Source organism: Chiloscyllium plagiosum, unplaced genomic scaffold (assembly GCF_037043375.1).
Source record: "Chiloscyllium plagiosum isolate Xiang-an unplaced genomic scaffold, Cpla_swu_hap1 HiC_scaffold_3, whole genome shotgun sequence".
NCBI lineage: Eukaryota > Metazoa > Chordata > Chondrichthyes > Orectolobiformes > Hemiscylliidae > Chiloscyllium > Chiloscyllium plagiosum.
The window spans coordinates 11,474,921-11,488,588 of NW_028270141.1; the positions used below are offsets into that span (position 1 = coordinate 11,474,921).

Below are 13,668 nucleotides of genomic sequence, written 5' to 3' on the forward strand. Positions count from 1 at the left end.
TAGTCACAGGTGAGGTGCCGGAAGACTTGAGGTTGGCAAACGTGGTGCCACTGTTTAAGAAGGGCGGTAAAGACAAGCCAGGGAACTATAGACCAGTGAGCCTGACCTCGGTGGTGGGCAAGTTTTGGAGGGAATCCTGAGGGACAGGATGTACATGTATTTGGAAAGGCAAGGACTGATTCGGGATAGTCAACATGGCTTTGTGCGTGGGAAATCATGTCTCACAAACGTGACTGAGTTTTTTGAAGAAGTAACAAGGAAGATTGATGAGGGCAGAGTGGTAGATGTAATCTACATGGACTTCAGTAAGGCGTTCATCAAGGTTCCCCATGGGAGACTGAGTAGCAAGGTTAGATCTCATGGAATACAGGGAGAACTAGCCATTTGGATACAGAACTGGCTCAAAGGTAGAAGACAGAGGGTGGTGGTGGAGGGTTGTTTTTCATACTGGAGGCCTGTGACCAGTATAGTGCCACAAGGATTGGTGCTGGGTCCTCTAATTTTTGTCATTTACATAAATGATTTGGATGCGAGCATAAGAGGTACAGTTAGTAAGTTTGCAGTTGACACCAAAATTGGAGGTGTAGTGGACAGCGAAGAGGGTTACCTCATATTACAACAGGATCTTGACCAGATGGGCCAATGGGCTGAGAAGTGGCAGATGGAGTTTAATTGAGATAAATGCGAGGTGCTGCATTTTGGGAAAGCAAATCCTAGCAGGACTTATACACTTAATGGTAAGGTCCTAGGGAGTGTTGCTGAACAAAGAGACCTTGGTGTGCAGGTTCATAGCTCCTTGAAGGTGGAGTCGCAGGTAGATAGGATAGTGAAGAAGGCGTTTGGTATGCTTTCCTTTATGGGTCAGAGTATTGAGTACAGGAGTTGGGAGGTTATGTTGCGGCTGTACAGGACATTGGTTAGGCCACTGTTGGAATATTGCATGCAATTCTGGTCTCCTTCCTATTGGAAAGATGTTGTGAAACTTGAAAGGGTTCAGAAAAGGTTGACAAGGGGTTGGAGGATCTGAGCTACAGGGAGAGGCTGAGCAGGCTGGGGCTGTTTTCCCTGGAGTGTTGGAGGCTGAGGGCTGACCTTATAGAGGTTTACAAAATGATGAGGGGCATTGATAGGATAAATAGACAAAGTATTTTCCCTGGGGTCGGGGAGTCCAGAACTAGAGGGCATAGGTTTAGGGTGAGAGGGGAAAGATATAAAAGAGACTTCGGGGCAATTGTTTCACGTATGTCTATTGAATGAGCTGCCAGAGGATGTGGTGGAGGCTGGTACAATTGCAACATTTAAGAAGCATTTGCATGGGTATTTGAATATAAAGGGTTTGGAGGGATATGGGCCGGGTGCTGGCAGGTGGGACTAGATTGGGTTGGGATATCTCGTCGGCATGGACGGGTTGGACCGAAGGGTCTGTTTCCATGCTATACACCTCTATAGCTCAATGACTCTATCTTTCCCACCACTGAAGTCAGACTAACTGGTCCATAATTCCCTGCTTTGTCTTTCCCTCCTTTCTTATAACACCAGGTGTTGTGTGATTTTTAACTTTGTACACCCCAGTCCAACACCGGCATCTCCAAATCATCCTTTCTTATAAAGTGGGACAACATTAGCCACCCTCCAATCCGCAGGAACTGATCCTGAATCTATAGAACATCAGAAAATGATCACCAATGCATCTACGATTTCCCGAGCCACCTCCTTCAGTACCCTGGGATGCAGACCATCAGGCCCCGGGGACTTAGTGGCCTTCAGACCTAACAGTCTCTCCAACACCATTTCCTGGCAAATATAAATTCCCTTCATTTCAGGTCCTTCAGCCACTGTTACCTCAGGGAGATTACTTGTGTCTTCCCCCGTGAACACAGATCTGAAGTACCAATTCAACTCTTCTGCCATTTCTTTGTTCCCCGTAATATATTCACCCGTTTCTGTCTTCAAGGGCCCAATTTTAGTCTTAACCATTTTTTTTCCTTTCACATACCTAAAAAAGCTTTTACTATCCTCCTTTATATTTTTGGCCAGTTTACCTTTGTACTCATTTTTTCTCTGCGTATTTCCTTCTTAGTAATCCTCTGTTGTTCTTTAAAGGCTTCCCAGTCCTCTGTTTTCCCACTCATCTTTGCTATGTTATACTTTTTCTCTTTTGACTTTATATGTTTCTTAACTTCCCTTGTCAGCCATGGCCACCCATGCCTCCTCCTGGGATCTTTCTTCCTTTTTTGGAATGAACTGACAGCATAGATACGGAAAGGTTGTTCCCTTTTCCAGAGAGTTTAGGACCGGAGGGCATAATCTCAGAATAAGGGGTTGTATGTTTCAAACAGAAATGAGAAGGAATGTGTTTTCCCAGAGGGAAATAATCTGGAATTCTTTACTACACAGTGCTGTTTAGGTTGGGTCATTAAGTATGTTCAAGGTTGAGATGGACAGATTTATAATTAATAATGAAATTAAATGTTATGGAGAAATGGCAGGAACACAGAATTGAGGATTGTCAGATTAATCATAATCTCATTGAATGGCAGAGCAGACGAGAAGGCTTGGATGGCCAACTACTGCTCCTATATTTTATGGCCTTGTTATAAATGGGCAGTATTTATTGTAATATGTAGACAGGGAGTATTATAAACAGACAGTGGTTACAGTAATAGGTGGACAGTAACTATTATAGACACAGTGTTTTTGGACTAAGTGGATGGTGAGTATTTAGATGAACAGTGTTAACTCCAATAGGTGGACAATGAGTATTATTTGGACAATAGTTGCTGCAGTAGGCAGATAGTGAGCTTTATAGAGAACAATATACACTCTAAAGGTGGACAGTGAGCATTTTTGACAGGCATGTTTTATCTAATAGGCAGATAAGTAAATATTCTACACTTTTCTTAAATTTTACTGTGACGTGTACAGTACAGTGAAAAGTATACAACGTTGCCATTCCTGGCACCATCTTAAATAGAAAGATACCTAAGTACAAAAACTCACCAAGGTACAAAATCACATACAGAGATAAATATCAAACAGGGATATTGAGTATTATAGACTGAAAGTGATTACTGTCACAAGTGGATAGTGAGTACTATAGATGGACAGTGTTTACTTTAATAAGTGGACAATATTATAGATGGACAGGACCTGAAGAAGGGTTACACCCTAAACGTTGACTTCTCCATTTCCTGATGCTGCCTGGTTTGTTGTCTTCATCCAGCCCCCTGCCTGTCCACCTTGGATCTGCAGTTCTTTTGTCTCTAACCAAGTATTATACTGTAATAAGTGGCCATTGAGCATTTCAGGTTACAATGTTTACTGTAATAAGTGGACAGTCAATATTATAGACTGAGAGTTTACTATGATTGGTGGACAATGAGTATTATAGTTAGACAATGTTTACTGTGATTGGTAGACAGTGAATATTATAGATGGACTTTACTGTGATTAGTAGACAGTGAGTATTATACATGGACAATGTTTACTGTGATTGGTGGACAATGTGTATTGTAGATGGACAAGGTTTACTGTGATTGGTGGACAATGTGTATTGTAGATGGACAAGGTTTACTGTGATTGGTGGACAATGTGTATTGTAGATGGATAATGTTTACTGTGATTGGTGGACAATGTGTATTGTAGATGGATAATGTTTACTGTGATTGATGGACAGTGAGTATTATAGTGGGACAATGTTTACTGTGATTGGGGAACAGTGAATATTATAGATGGACAGCATTTACTGTGATTGGTGGACAGTGAGTATTATTTTTTTTTCTGTTTTTTTTGTGTTCTAACCCCCACACTACGGCCTAACTGCGGTAGTGCTTATTTTTTTCCCCAACACCCATGTTGTGTGTGGACAGTGAGTATTATAGTGGGACAATGTTTATTGTGATTGGTGGACAGTGAATATTATAGATGGACAGCATTTACTGTGATTGGTGGACAGTGAGTATTATAGATTAACAATGTTTACTGTGGACTGTGAGTATTATAGTGGGACAATGTTTACTGTGTTTGGGGGACAGTGAATATTATAGATGGACAGCATTTACTGTGATTGGTGGACAGTGAGTATTATAGATTAACAATGTTTACTGTGGACTGTGAGTATTATAGTGGGACAATGTTTACTGTGATTGGGGGACAGTGAATATTATAGATGGACAGCATTTACTGTGATTGGTGGACAGTGAGTATTATAGATTAACAATGTTTACTGTGATTGGGGGACCGTGAATATTATAGATGGACAGCATTTACTGTGATTGGTGGACAGTGAGTGTTATAGATGGATAATATTTCCTGTGATTGGGGGACAGTGAGTATTGTAGAAGAAAGTGAATAGCTGGGTGTTTACTGTGATTGGTGGACAGTGTCTATTATAGATGGGCAATGTTTACTGTGATTGGTGGACAGTGTCTATTATAGATGGGCAATGTTTACTGTGATTGGTGGACAGTGTCTATTATAGATGGGCTATATTTACTGTGATTGGTGGACAATGATGACTACAAAAGTTGGACAGTGAGTATTATTGGTGGGCAATGTTTTATGCAGTTGGACAGTAAGCGTTTTTATTTGGGAAGTGTTTTAACGTAATAGGTGAGCTGTAGGTATTTTGGGGCAAGTGGGGGTTGACTGTGCTGGGTGGACATTAACGGCTGGTGTTTATTGTAATAGGTGAGCAGTGTGCCATCTCTGTGCGGTAGTCTACACGCTGCCGTAAGCCCGCACAGTGAGCTGAGCAGGCGGAGTGTGGGACAAGCGCCAGCGATTACGGTCCGTGTTTACAGCGAATATCCAGAGATAATGGGAGAGGAAAGTGCGTCTTTCGAAAGTATTTTTATAAACCAACCCACTGCTGAGACCAATCCGAAACTCGAAAAAGTAAATATTTGTTTTGATTTTTTAAAACTTTAGAACTTGAGGTCTGTCAGTGAGATGTACTGCGTGAGTCTGCACCGAATCAGAGGGAGATCTGAATGAAATATCTCTATGTTGCCTGGATTTTATGTGTTTGGTTATGTTTTTTTGAGAAAATAATGAATGGCGCTTTAGATTTTAATGTAATAATTGTGCGAGAAATAACCAAAATGCTGTTTGATTTTAAATCCATCATTATTGTAGCCACTTTGAAGGAAAATAACAAACCATTAACAGAAATAAAACAAAAAGTGTTGGAGAAACTCAGCAGGTCTGGCAGCATCTGTGTGGAGGAAACAAAGTTAATGTTTCGAATCCAGTGACTGTTCTTCTGAAGAAAGACACTGGACCCCAAACTTAAGTCTGTTTTGTCCACACAGATACTGCCAGACCTGCTGAGTTTCTCCAGCAATTTCTATTTTTATTCAGATTTCCAGCATCTGCAGTTCATTATTTTATTTCACTGTTCTGTACATCACCATTTTTTTTCAGCCAATGTTTTGGACATTCTGAGGGAGGTATATCAAACAAGGCAGAGAATAGGCCACCAACCTGCATGTCTGCTTCACATGAACTGTTCAGAATAGAGTGATACACTTTATAAAGACAGTACTTCACACTGTAGTGGAACTAAACGACTGAAGGGCTTTTGCCCAAAACATCAATTTTCCTGATCCTCGGATGCTGCCTGACCTGCTGTGCTTTTCCAGCAACACACTCTCGACTCTAATATCCAGCATCTGCAGTCCTCACTTTAGCCTGAGGGTAGAGTTGATGCGTGCGTTCTTATTTGGGTTAGACTTTGCTATGAACCCCTTTGACAGTATGTCAGATGTGACTTGTTGAGTTTGGTGAAGTACTGATGCATTGGCACCAAATGAAGGTTTAAACTGACCAGGTCGCAAACATATTGTGTAACCAAATCTGAACCAGTCTGTTATCAGCATAGTTTCTAGATCACTGTGGTACAGTCGGTTGGAGAAATAACTATTCTCAGTTACATAAAGCATTGCCTAATAAGGAAAAATAAATGTCAAATTATCAAGCTGGCGTCTGGTAATGGTAGTCATGATTTGGAGATGCTGGTATTGGACTGGGTTGTACAAAGTAGTGCAGTGCTCTGAAAGCTAGCACTTCCATTTAAACCTGTTGGACTATAGCTGGTGTTGTGCGATTTTTAACCTGGTAATGGTGTAGCATTGGACTTCATACTCCCTTCCAACCTTCTTCATTCCAGGTTGAATTTATGTTAAAATATTTCCCAGCTGTGTCATAGTTCATCCAAATCTCTACTGCTTTTTTTCCCAATTTACACCAAATCCAGTTCACTCTCATCTCGACTGTTTCATTGGTGGCCCCTCACAGACAAAGATAACTCTCAGGGTGTGTCTATAGGTGGCTATACAGACCAATGCTTCCACTGTAGGCTCTGTTACACTTGGGGCAGGGGGTGACTGGGTGGGGCATTGATTTGGCTGGGTGTTCCTTTCCCTGTCTTCTCTTGGCTTCCGCTTTTTCCCGACGAAAGGTGTTTGATCCCTTCCCAGATGCTCCTCTCCCACTTTGGATGGTCTGGGTCCAGTGATATCCACGTGTCTGTGGGAATGCTGCACTTCCCCAGTGAGGCCTTGTGGGTATCTCTGATGCGCTTCAGGGACTCGCATGCCATTTCGGAGCTGGGAGTAGAGCACCTGCTTGGGGAGTCTCGTGTCAGATATGCAGATGATGTGCCCAACCCCATTGGAGCCAATCAAGTGCGAGTGGGGGGGTGGGTTGGTCAGTGCCTCTTTGCTTGGAATGTTGGCCTGGTCGAAAACACTGATATTGATGTGTCTGTCTTCCCAGTGGATAGGAGAAAATGAGGACTGCAGATGCTGGAGATCAGAGCTGAAAATGTGTTGCTGGAAAAGCGCAGCCGGTCAGGCAGCATCCAAGGAGCAGGAGAATTGATGTTTCGGGCATGAGCCTGAAGAAAGGCTCATGCCGGAAACGTAGATTCCCAGTGGATACACAGGATCTTGCACAGGCAGCGTTGGTGGGACTGCTCCAGTATCTTGAGGTGTCTGCTGTAGACAGTCCATGCCATATAGGAGGATGGAAACACCACAGCTCTGTATACCGTGAGCTTGGTGTCAGATCTGATGTTGTTGTTCTCGAACAGCTTTTTCCTCAGGCAGAAAAAGGCGGCACGGGTACACCAGAAACAGTGCTGGATCTCTTCATCAATAAATGCTTTGATTGACAGGATACTCCTGAGGTATTAGCAGTGACCAGCATTCTCTAAGGCCTTCCCCTGTACCTTGATGACTGGAGATTCACTCCACAATGCCAAGACAGGGTTGGTGGGAGACCTTTATCTAGCGGATGTTCAGGGTGAGACCCATTTGCCTCCGTTAAGGTGCTGACGGTGGTCTGAAGTTTGTCCTCTGAGTTTGCACATCTGTAGACATCATCCACGTACTGTAGCTCAAAGTTTGTGAGAAGAGTTGTAGCTCGGATGCATCCATGAACACCAACTAGCCACAAAACGACATGACCAGCTATCCTTAGTAGCCACACACGCAGATGACAAGCAACATGAATTCGACTGGGACAACACTACTATTATAGGACAAGCCAAACAGAGAACAGCCAGGGAATTCCTAGAGGCATGGCAATCATCCACAGATTCAATCAATAAGCACATCGACCTGGACCCAATATACCGACCACTGCAGCGGACAGCTGGAACTGACAACCGGAAGTGGCAGATTCAAACCACTACAAATGGCGGAGGAAAGATCACAGGAGGCTCCCAAGCACTGAGGATGTCACCTAGACAGGGGACGAAACGTCTGCAACACAAATTCCCAGCTCGGCGAACAGAACCACAACACTGTAGCTCAATGACACTGGTTGAGGTGACTTTGGTTTTTGTTTGAAGGCGGTGTGAGGTTGAATAATTTCCCACTGGTTCTGTAGATTAGCTCCACTCTAGTGGGGAGCTTGTTGGTGGTGAGCTGAATCACTGCAGTGAGATAGATCAAGAACAGTGTTGGGGTGATGTGCAGCCCTGCTTGACACCAGTCCAAATAGCGAATGGGTTGGTGGTTGAGCCACTTCCAAGTCATCGTGGAACAGGCGAAGGATGGTAACAGACTTCATGGTGCAACCAAAGCAGATAAGGTCTTCCCTGTTGAGGTATTGACATGTGAAATGAAGAGCTCCTGCTGCAGCTACATGCCCAGAGGAGAGCATCCCGGGAGAGCTCTGGTATGCCATAGTAGCAGAAAGAAACCCCAACTTCTAGCTGAAACCAAGAGAAAAACTGCCTATGACAGCAACTGCTTAAAGCTAAACCTAAAAACTAAAGAAAGAAAGCTTGGTCTGTTAAAGCTGGCAACAACCAGCCAGGCTGCCTCTATTTTTCCAACTTTTAAAAAAATCCGAGGCTTCACAAGCTGTTTACTTTCTTACAGACAGGTCGTTATGTCTCATTCAATCTCTTAATAATAAAACCCCCAGGATAAAATAACCTTTGAAAGCTACAGCATCATAATAAGTGGAAGTCTTTTATAACATGCATGTTTGGTTTTGAAAAATAAAACCACATTCTAGTTGAACCACATTAATAAGAAAGCTTCTATTTTTTCCTATGTTAAACTAGAAAAATGAACACAAAAATAAAATTATCTCTTTTGGGGGCTGGAGCAATAAGCCATACATAATATAAATGGTTGGTGTGTTGCCTCCCAGGTGCCAGGGTTCGTGATGGCTCTGATCGTGTTTTGGGGATCCTTGAGGGGAAGGGGGCGCAGCCCCAGGTCGTGTCCACATAGGCACCAGGTAGGAAGAAAGATGGGGATTTAAGGCAGAAATTCAGGGAGCTAGCTTGGAAGCTTAGAGCTAGAATAAGCAGAGTTGTTATCTCTGGTTTGTTGCCCCTGCCACATGCGAGCGAGGCGAGGAATAGGGAGAGAGAGGAATTGAACATGTGGCTACAGGGATGGTGTAGGAGGGAGGGTTTTGGATTGCTGGATAATTGAGGCTTTTTCTGGGGTAGATGGGACCTTGACAAACAGGATGGTCTTCATCTGAACCAGAGGGATACCAATGTCCTAGGGGGGATATTTGCTAATGTTGGTCAGGAACCTAAATTGCAGTTCGAGTAGACAGGAGGTTGAAAGTAGCGAAGTCCGAAATAAGGTTTCAAGGTCGCGAGAAGGCACCAGCAAACAAGAAGTTGGTTTGAAGTGTGTCTATTTCAGCGGCAGGAGCATCTGGAATAAGGTGGGTGATCTTGCAGCATGGATTTCAATGTTGTGGCCATTTCGGAGACATGGGAAGAGCAGGGACAGGAATGGTTGTTGCAGGTTCTGGGATTTAGATGTTTCAGTAAGAACAGAGAAAATGGTAAAAGGGGGTGGGGAGGGTGTGGCATTGTTAGTCAAGGACAGTATTACTGTTGCAGAAAAGAGATTTGAGGACTCGTCTACTGAGGTGGTTAGAAACAGGAAAGGAGAGGTCATCCTGTTGAGTTTTCTATCGGCCTCCGAATCATTCCAAAGATGTAGAGGAAAGGATAACAAAGATGATCCTCAATAGGAGCAAACGTGACAGGGTAGTTGTTACGGGAGATGTTAACTTTCCAAATATTGACTGGGAATACTGTAGTTCAAGTACTTTAGATGGGTCAGTTTTTGACCAACGTGTGCAAGAGAGTTTCCTGATACAATATGTAGACAAACAAACAATGGGTGAGGCCACATTAGAGCTGAAAATGTGTTGCTGGAAAAGCGCAGCAGGTCAGGCAGCATCCAAGGAACATGAGAATCGACATTTCGGGTATAAGCCCTTCTTCAGGAATGAAGAAAGTGTGTCCAGCAGGCTAAGATAAAAGATAGGGAGGAGGGACTTGGGGGAGGGGCTTTGGAAATGCGATAGGTGGAGGGAGGTCAAGGTGAGGGTGATAGGCCGGAGTGGGGGGGGGGCGGAGAGGTCAGGAAGAAGATTGCAGGTTAGGAAGACAGTGCTGAGTTCGAGGGATTTGACTGAGACAAGGTGGGGGGAGGGGAAATGAGGAAACTGGAGAAATCTGAGTTCATCCCTTGTGGTTGGAGGGTTCTGAGGCAGAAGATGAGGCGCTCTTCCTCCAACCGTCGTGTTGCCATGGTCTGACGATGGAGGAGTCCAAGGACCTGCATGTCCTTGGTGGAGTGGGAGGGGGAGTTAAAGTGTTGGGCTACGGGGTGGTTGGGTTGGTTGGTCCGGGTGTCCCAGAGGGTGTTGTCTGAAAAGTTCCGCAAGTAAGCAGCCTGTCTCCCCAATATAGAGGAGGCCACATCGGGTGCAGCGGATGCAATAGATGATGTGTGTGGAGGTGCAGGTGAATTTGTGGTGGATATGGAAGTGTCCCTTGGGGCCTTGGAGGGAAGTAAGGGGGGAGGTGTGGGCGCAAGTTTTGCATTTCTTGCGGTTGCAGGGGAAGGTGCCGGGAGTGGAGGTTGGGTTGGTGGGGGGTGTGGACCTGACGAGGGAGTCACGGAGGGAGTGGGGTGGGGGTGGAGAGGTCAGGAAGATGATTGTAGGTGCAATCATCTTCCTGACCTCTCCGCCCCCACCCCACTCCGGCCTATCACCCTCACCTTGACCTCCCTCCACCTATCGCATTTCCAAAGCCCCTCCCCCATGTCCCTCCTCCATACCTTTTATCTTAGCCTGCTGGACACACTTTCCTCATTCCTGAAGAAGGGCTTATGCCCGAAACGTCGATTCTCCTGTTCCTTGGATGCTGCCTGACCTGCAGCGTTTTTCCAGCAACACATTTTCAGCTCTGATCTCCAGCATCTGCAGCCCTCACTTTCTCTTGAGGCCACATTAGATTTGGCACTGGGTAATGAACCCGGCCAGGTGTTCGATTTGGAAGGAGGTGAGCAGTTTGGTGATAGTGACCACAATTTGGTTATGTTTACTTTAGTGATAGAAAGGGATAGGTATATACCATAGGGCAAGAGTTATAGCTGGGGATAAGGTAATTACATTGCAATTAGGCAAGGTTTAGAATGCATAGGATGGGAAAGGAAACTGCAGGGGATAGACACACTTGAAATATGAAACTTATTCAAGGAACAACTACTGCGGATCCTTGATAAATATATACCGGTTAGGCAGGGAAGATGTTGTCGAGCAAGGGAGCTGTGGTTTACTAAGGAAGTTGAATATCTTGTCAAGAGGAAGAAGATGGCTTATGTTAGGATGAGATGTGATGGTTCAGTTAGGGCGCTTGAGAGTTGCAATTTAGCCAGGAAAGACCTAAAGAGAGAGCTAAGAAGAGCCAGGAGGGGACATGAGAAGTCGTTGGCAGATAGGCTCAACGAAAACCCTGAGGTTTTCTATAGCTATATCAGGAATAAAAGAATGACTAGAGTAAGATTAGGGCCAATCAAGGATAGTTGTAGGAAGTTGTGTGTGGAGTCAGAGGAGATAAAAAAAGCACTAAATGAATATTTTTTTGTCAGTATGCCCACTAGAAAAAGACAATGTTGTCGAGGAGAATACTGAGATACATTCTACTAGACTAGATGGCATTGAAGTTCACAAGGAGGAGGTGTTAGCAATTCTGGGCTGGATAGGATTTATCCTAGGATTCTCTGGGAAGCCACGGAGGGGATTGCCGAGCCTTTGGCTTTGATTTTTATGTTGTCATTGTCGACAGGAATGGTGCCAGAGGACTGGAGGATAGAAAATGTTCTCTTGTTCAAGAAGGGGAGTAGAGACAACCCTGGTAATTATAAGCCAGTGAGCCTTATTTCAGTTGTAGGTAAAGTGTTGGAAAGGGTTATAAGAGATAGGATTTATAATCATCTAGAAAGGAATAAGTTGATTAAGGATAGTCAACACAGTTTTGTGAAGGGTAGGTCGTGCCTCACAGACCTTATTGAGTTCTTTGAGAAGGTGATCAAACAGGTGGATGAGGGTAAAACGGTTGCTGTGATGTGTATGGATTTCATTTAGGCATTTGATAAGGTTCCCCATGGTAGGCTGTTGCAGAAAATACAGAGGCATGGGGTTGAGGATGATTTAGCGGTTTGGATCAGAAATTGGCTCACTGAAAGAAGACAGAGGGTGGTGGCTGATGATAAATATTCATCCTAGAGCTCAGTTATGAGCAGCGTTTTGCAAGTATCAGTTTTGGGTCCACTGCTGTATATCATTTTTATAAATGACCTGGATGAGGGCATAGAAGGATGGGTTAGTAAAGTTGCGGCTGACACTAAGGTTGCTAGAGTTGTGGATAGTGACGAAGGATATTGTGGGTTACAGAGGGACATAGATAAGCCGCAGAGTTGGGCTTAGAGTGGCAAATGGAGTTTAATGAGGGAAGTGTAAGGTGATTCACTTTGGAAGGAGTAACAGGAATGAAGAGTACTGAGTGAATGGTAAGATTCTTGGGAGTGTAGATGAGCAGAGAGATCTTGGTGTTCAGGTACACAGATCCATGAAAGTTGTCACCCAGGTTGATAGGGTTGTTAAGAAAGCTTACGGTGTGTTAGCTTTTATTGTTAGAAGGATTGAGTTTAAGACCCATGAGGTCATGCTGCAGCTGTACAAAACTCTGGTGCGGCCGCACTTGGTGTACTGTGTACAGTCTGGTCACCACATTATAGGAAGGACATGGAAGCTTTGGAAAGAGTTCAGAGAAGATTTACTAGGAAGTTGCCTGGTATGGAGAGAAGGTCTTACGAGGAAAGGCTGAGGGACTTGAGGCTGTTTCATTAGAGAGAAGAAGGTTGAGAGGTGATTTAATTGAGACATATAAGATAATCAGAGGGTTGGATAGGATGGACAGTGGGAGCCTTTTTCCTTGGATGGTGATGGCTAGCATGAGGGGACATAGCTTTAAATTGAGGGGTGATAGATATGGGACAGGTGTCAGAGGTAGTTTCCTTACTCAGAGTAGTAGGGGCATGGAACGCACTGCCTGCAGCAGTAATATACTCAGTAACTTTATGGGAATTCAAATGGTCATTGGATGATCATATGGACGAGAATGGAATAGTGTAGGTTAAATGGACTTCAGATTGGTTTCACAGAGCAGCGCAACATTGAGGGCCGAAGGGCCTGTACTGCGCTGTAATGTTCTATAAACAAATGTACAATACATTGAACTGAATAATAATTGACTTGCATTGTGTTTCTTTTTTTTTCAAGGTAATAATGGCAAGAATAAGAATAAGAATAATTACATTTGTCTGCTTTAGGATGAAGAAACAAGTAAATTGACCATATGTAACAAGTTATCCTTTGGAATTGGAGGTGTTCCATATGAGATGGTTAGAAGTATTTTAGGATTCTTCCTGCAACTATTTCTACTTGATGTTGCACAGGTATATATACAGTATTCAATAATTGTCATAAGTACATTTTTAAAAATCTTTTTGAGAACTGTTATTTATGTTTACCCATATATATTAATTGAGCTGATTGAGTCTACCAGGCAACATCCTAGTAAATCTCCTCTGAACTCTTTCCAAAGCTTCCATGTCCTTCCTATAATGTGGTGACCAGTACTGTACACAGTACTCCAAGTGCGGCCGCACCAGAGGTTTGTACAGCTGCAGCACGACCTCATGGCTCTGAAACTCAATCCTTCTAACAATTAAAAGCTAACACACCGTATGCCTTCTTAACAACCCTATCAACCTGGGTGACAACTTTCATGGATCTGTGTACCTGGACACCGAGATCTCTCTGCTC

General features: G+C 43.9%; 1 protein-coding gene across 8 annotated transcripts in view; it reads left to right on the forward strand.

Moving 5' to 3' along the window:
- The first annotated feature begins 4,603 nt into the window (after positions 1-4,603).
- Positions 4,604-13,668, forward strand: part of LOC122540791 (sodium-dependent lysophosphatidylcholine symporter 1-like) — an 80,937-nt gene continuing 71,872 nt past the window's right edge. For 4 of the 8 annotated variants that reach the window (XM_087977481.1, XM_043677033.2, XM_043677025.2 and 1 more), the window contains exons 1-2: positions 4,605-4,896; positions 13,173-13,298. In XM_087977481.1, the coding sequence (XP_087833607.1) occupies positions 4,819-4,896; positions 13,173-13,298 (204 nt within the window). In that variant the 5' untranslated portion in view covers positions 4,605-4,818. Of the gene's footprint in view, positions 4,897-13,122; positions 13,299-13,668 lie in introns of all 8 variants that reach the window. The other 4 variants (XM_087977447.1, XM_043677008.2, XM_087977470.1 and 1 more) reach the window with 4 other exon arrangements.